The following is a 6,000-nucleotide window of genomic DNA, read 5'->3' on the forward strand; positions in this document are numbered from 1 at the left end:
ATGCTTCATCACCGCGTTTCCTATAACAGGCTCGTTGACCCGTGTGTGTTTTTGCATTTCACCATCAGCGATGATAGGCCGTTGCTTCAGGAACATCAGGGGTGACCTCGAACTCGGCAGGGCAATGCCGTATCCACTGGGGTGTGCGACGCGGTGACCAAACAAGAGCGACAAACATGTTCTTCGATAGAAGAATTTGCTCCTAGCAGTGACATTGCTTTGGATTTTAACGATAAGCAGCCGCAGCTGTGCTTCCCGTGAAAATATTTTCGCATCACCGTGCATCGACGCGCAAAAGAAATGCTAAGAATGTCGCCCACGTTGTACGCAGACTGAAGTTGTCTGTCAAAGGCCTGCTTTGAAGTAAGAACAAATCTATAGCTATCAACGCCTGTGTTCCTGGTCATACCTACGGGGGGGGGGGGGGGGGCAATATTTAGCGAGAATTGTTACAAGAGGCAAGACTCACGTATTGCAACCATCGGGAGTGCCCGAAGCGCCTTCGAAGAATTCCTGGCTTGTGCTCGGCGTTGCTTCTTCACCGAACGTAAACGCAGGAGGCGTGTTTCCGTTCTTGCTTTCTTCAGCCATGGCTGTTTCGGCGCCTCTGCAGCACTAGCGTCTGTTTTGTGACAGAAGCACGTGGAATCGCCGCGCATGCGCAGTCGGTGCCGATTAGTAAAGAGAACAAACGAAACGATTGGTGCTTTGGAAACTAGAAAGCAGCCATAGAGCTCATGTGAAAAAAAAAAGAGGCGATAGAGTGGCGCCACTACTTGACGATGAAATACTCATATTTTAACGGTAGAAAAGGCATTCTAATAACTCGCGCTGCCTTCCCACCAAATGATCATAACCGTTTAACTCCCTCTCCCAGTTAAATACCGTTGACATGAAATGTCTTCTTTAAGGGCAAGCCTTATATTTCTCATGGGTCGAAAATTTGACCGTCCGGCGTTATGGCATCAAAATTCAAGCGCATGCGCCAATATTTTTTTATCAATAAAAAGGAATTCGACCACCTTTTTTCAAGTTGAACGTACACCCGTCTACATAAGCAGTGTGGCCAGAAAAGTGGGTACGTTTGGTTTCCCGGTTTTGTTCATGCCTGGTGAGCAACGTACCCGCACGTGTCTTATGACGTTTTGAGGAGCATGAGTACGCCTGCGTCAACTGTAAACGCATCTGTCGTTGATAGTTAGCGCTGTCTGCTTGCCTAATTTGCATTTCCGTGTCCCTCTCACTCTTTGCTTAAAGAATATATAAACACCTATGCAGCTACCTTCGTCGATTAAAGCGCTCACAAATCATTCAGCTAACCAGCGTATGTCTCCTAATGCTATTCATATACTTGCCACGGCCGTTCTAGCGTGCCTTTAACCACGCAGAAACAGTGGCGATGCCCAGGCGTCCGAGGAACAGCAATAGCTAAAAACGACTTAAGAGAAAGAAAGTAATAATAGAAAGTAGTAGCGCATTCGAAAGACAGTGTTCAAGTAATTTAATGAATCTCTTGCGAGCGCGCTGGCTTTCGCTTTCATCCTCTTTGCCGTATGATAAATTGACTGTAATCTTTACTTTTTCTTCTTTAAGTGAAGTGCTACGTCTTCCAGGGGTAAATTGGTGCACGTGAAACAATGCGGGAATATATATATATATATATATATATATATATATATATATATATATATATATATATATATATATATATATATATATATATATTGTAAACAATTTGATTTCAAGAACTCTATCTCTCAAGGCGGACGCAGTCTGTCCCCGGTCTGCGAGGGGGCACTGTGGTCGAGGGTCGGGCGGTCGTGCGTTCTCGATGTTGGTGTTAACGAGCTCTTGTTCCACCCTTCTTGCGTGGCCAGCGGGCGCGTTTGACATCATTAACACGTGAACAAGTGGTCACTATCGACAGCTTGAGTGCATTCAGACCATAGAGTTATTAACGATGGCTTCTAAACTAAGCACCTTTTCTTCGTTTTTTTTCGAAATATTGGAAGCTGCTTCGCGCCAGGCTGCAGCAGAGAAGGCTACGTGGCTTATGAATGGTGTTGTATCTATGCTACTGGACGCCTGACAAGTAGATGCACCGATTCTTTGTTCAGGCATGTCATAAGATGAAATGGCGAGCAGATTCCAGGTCCGGTATCCTCCAGCCAATTTGGAGTACTTTCAAGTGAACGCGTCAATGTTGTGAACATTTATTTTTTACACTCGCTACAGGGAGCGCTGATCTTCTAAATAAATAGAATGCCGTGCTGTCCGCACCGCCATTCCAACAAAATTCTGTTGCACGAACTTTCATTAAATCTGGAATTAAAAGACTGCTGCAGACATTCGGAGAATTGTCCAGTAACGCGTAACGGTTCCTTGGCTGCAGTCTTAGTTCGCTTTTGTTTAGTTGGTTTTCGTAGCTTATGCGTGTCCACCTATACATCGATTTCGCGATGTCTAAACATGATTGGGCATTAGTAGAGAATTCTCAAAAATTCGCTAGCATTTTTTGTTGCTTATCATGTCTGTTCTCCATAGACCACATCATGCTGCATATTGAAACTCTCGGATTGGAACTGATTCATCAAGCCACGTTTCCGAAATAGCCAATACATCTACTTAGTGTAGAAATGTGTCGTATTCAATCTCTGTAGAGTGAGCACTAAGTGATTGGATGATGGAGGAAACCAGCGACAACCCACCTTTTCCTTTGGCCACAGCCACGCACGGGTTAGCCTCACTGTACATGGTCTGTAGTCTCACCTTGTTCACGCGTTGCCTTTCTGAAACGAGAATTCCATCATTGCGCTTCTCTTTGTGGGACGAAACGTGAAGACGTCCTTGGCATTTGTGCATTTGTGTGATACAGGCTTTATGAGGTGGTTGCTCTTGAAGGAGCGAGGTAGAGTAATTTCAGGGGTAGAACATTTTTGAGGTTGCGAATCATCTACAATTACACAATTATCCCAGCTCCCAACTAGCTATTCTATCATCTATTCCGCGGAAGAAAATACATTATCACATGCACAAATTAGACAACAAAAACGGAAATCATTCTGTAGCTAGTTGGACCTCCGCAAAGAACTGTTTCGAGTATGGCAAACTCTCCGCGGCCTTGGCGCTTCTCCTCACCACCACCACCTCTTGCAGGCACTTGCTCTCCAACAAGGCTGACGAGAAGTGAATGTTGGAGGAGACTTTTATGAGGCAATTGCAGGTGACAGAGTACTACAACAAGAAATTTATTTGTACGATGTTCCCTTCGTTCAAGTTCCGACAACGTAAGAACTCGAGACTCGGTGAAAGACTCGGCTCATCTGGCTGTTTACAGGTGTTCTTCTTCGCCCCTGACTAAACACTATAACGTAGGCTGCTACCCGCCACCTTGGCCATGAAGCGTAAGACGTCATCCCAACGTTTCATGAAGTGACACTGCTGTTGCTTTGCGTGGAAGCGTAGGCGTCTTGTCCCAATCCTCAAGCAAAAAAGATCTGCCCTTAAACTGCTCTCATATCGGCCTGTTGCTCTCGCCAGATGTGTTTGTAAATTGATAGAAAGGGTGGTCACCACGCGCTTCAACTGGTTTCTTGCACATTACAATGTTTATGGAGATGCGATGACCGTGATGACAGGCTTTCGACATCGTCGTTCGTCGGTCGACAACGTCATTGATTTTGCTTCTTCGATTCAACAACCGAATTCATCCAAACGCTCCTCCGTAGCGCCATCTTTAGACATGTTTCTCGTGAAGCCATCGTTGACGCGCTCGTGTCCGTTGAAAACGGTGGCCGCCCTTTTCGGTGAATTCGGAGGTATCTGACCCGAATAACTTCTTTGCATTTGCCGATGGTAGTGAAACTACCAACCACTACACCAGCTGTTGAGTTCGACAAGTTGGCGTTTTCAGCCCAGTTTTGTTCAACCTATCTCAGCTTAGGCTAGTGGAATCTCTGCCACAGTCGGTCATCATATAAATCTACGCAGGTGACATTTGAATCTGGGCTTCTGGTGTAATTGACCGCAGGTTCACGCTAGATTACAAAGAATTGCAAAGCTGACGTCTGTTTATCTTAAGAGACAGTATGCCTCAGCGCCATATCAGCAAAATGCGCATTTGACGTCTCCACGAGATTATCGATGGCAGGATACCTGCTGTATATGATTGGCCAGCCTATCTTGCACCAAAAACCCCATTGACATTTAAGGACAATCGTCGACCGCGACTTTTTTTGGAGACCCCATGTATCATACCCAAGGAAGAGACTCCTGTCCACCAGTCACAGTTTAAGCACCACCGCTGGAAAACCACGGGCACCCTCGGATTTCTAGAGTTAACGCACTCCGGTGCTGCCCAGCACTCGGAAGGCAACCCTGAGAGTGTTTGAGAAGATTCAAGCTCAAGCGCTTAGAGTCTCTCTTGGTCTACCGCGATGCCCTTCAAGAGCTGCAAGAATTTCTGACCCCTGGAAACATCCCATCAGTACGTATGTCGCCACGCACACCCTTAGAAATAATTTCCGACAGCTTTGTCGACACCAGTCCCAGCGCATTGCTTCGCACTCGAAAAGTAGACCAGCGGCAGCGTTTTCCTCTGTTCTAGTCTCCTACCGATCCTCTTTCATCCGATTTCACGCCTGCAGCAAGCTCGCCTTGTCCTTTGCGTTGTGTTCGTCAGCCACAAGTGCAGCTTTCCCTTCCAGGAGTTGGAAAGAAGCCCTACTGGCGAACTTGCGTCATGAAGCAAGCAACTCTGCATCTCCTGCATGATTCCTACACCATTCGAGTTCAGATTTCTAGTGATGGCTCTTCGACTTTAACCAGCTCCGCTGCTCTGGTAGCCATTTCATCGACATAAATCTGCAAGAAGTTCAGGATTAGGCACGTCACAACATCGACATGGTCCAAACTTGGTGCCCCCTCTGCATTCCGGTGCTCCGTGTGCATCAACAGTCACCAAATCACTGGGCAGTATTCTTATCATAAGAAGTCAACAAACACGGACACCAAGGACAACATTGAGGAAATTACTTGTGCTTAATAAATGAAACCAAGAAACGATAAATAAATGAAAATTATTGTGGATGAACGAAACAAATTTCCGCAGGTGGGAACCGAACCCACAACCTTCGCATTTCTCGTGCGATGCTCTACCAATTGAGCAACCGCGGTGTCGTTTCCCCATCCACTTCCTTGGGCATTTATGTGTCGTAGTAGAACCCTGGGAGTGTTAGCCAGCGCCACCATTCACAGACCTTGGCGACAGACGTGGAACATGCTTTTTGTCGCAGGCGTCACGAGAACGTGATCTTTTTGGGTGAATGGAACTGGTCAACAAACCCACAAATGCTACCTGAAGGCATCAATGTTGCAGAGTTCGACACCCTCGTTATGTAATAAACCAGAAGAAAGGGGGTTAATCAAGGGCCCGATTTTTATTAGTCATATCATTAGAAGCATACAAACACTGACACCAACGACAACATAGGGGAAATCACTTCTGCTTAATAAATGAAATAAAGAAGCCATGAAATAATGGAAATTAAAGTGGATGATATATGACTGTGGCTCAGCTAAGGTTAAGCCCAGGATGCGAAGTATACTAGCCTTTATTTTAGTTGTTGAACAACTGTTTAGCCTGGTGAACTGCTGTTGCTTGGATATATTTGGTTCGGCTAGACGAAGAAACAACGCATGCGTTACTCTGCTTCGCCTTCAAGAGTGGAACGCGATAGCGTTCCCGTCGACCCGCCAAGGGGTGTAAGACAATGGGCTACGGCGCAGCGACTACGCGCCCCGCATTGGACGCGGTGAGCGTCGATCAACGCAGCGTTCGGCGTGGCAACGAAATCTGCGCCTGAGCAAGCGACGCATGCCTGAGCCTTAAAAACAGCTCGTTTCTAAGGAAACACCGCATTCACTAGAGGCGCTTTTGTACCGCTTTGAAGCATTGTACTCGTGGCTCAGTGGTAGCGTCTCCGTCTCACACTCTGGAGA

General features: G+C 46.4%; 1 protein-coding gene and 1 non-coding gene across 3 annotated transcripts in view; both read right to left on the reverse strand.

The window, feature by feature from the left end:
- LOC139050030 (uncharacterized) overlaps positions 1 to 882 on the reverse strand; it is a 35,253-nt gene extending 34,371 nt beyond the window's left edge. Inside the window, exon 1 of one of the 2 annotated variants that reach the window (XM_070526163.1) lies at positions 470 to 882. In XM_070526163.1, coding sequence (XP_070382264.1) covers positions 470 to 659 — 190 coding nt within the window. In that variant the 5' untranslated portion in view covers positions 660 to 882. The remainder of the gene's footprint in view (positions 1 to 469) is intronic. The other variant, XM_070526162.1, reaches the window with a different exon arrangement.
- A 4,220-nt stretch (positions 883 to 5,102) lies between these two features.
- TRNAS-AGA (transfer RNA serine (anticodon AGA)) lies at positions 5,103 to 5,175 on the reverse strand. Its single transcript has one exon. It is a non-coding gene; the product is annotated as a tRNA-Ser (tRNA).
- Positions 5,176 to 6,000: the final 825 nt, after the last annotated feature.

Source organism: Dermacentor albipictus, chromosome 9 (genome assembly GCF_038994185.2).
Source record: "Dermacentor albipictus isolate Rhodes 1998 colony chromosome 9, USDA_Dalb.pri_finalv2, whole genome shotgun sequence".
NCBI classification, from domain to species: Eukaryota; Metazoa; Arthropoda; class Arachnida; order Ixodida; family Ixodidae; genus Dermacentor; species Dermacentor albipictus.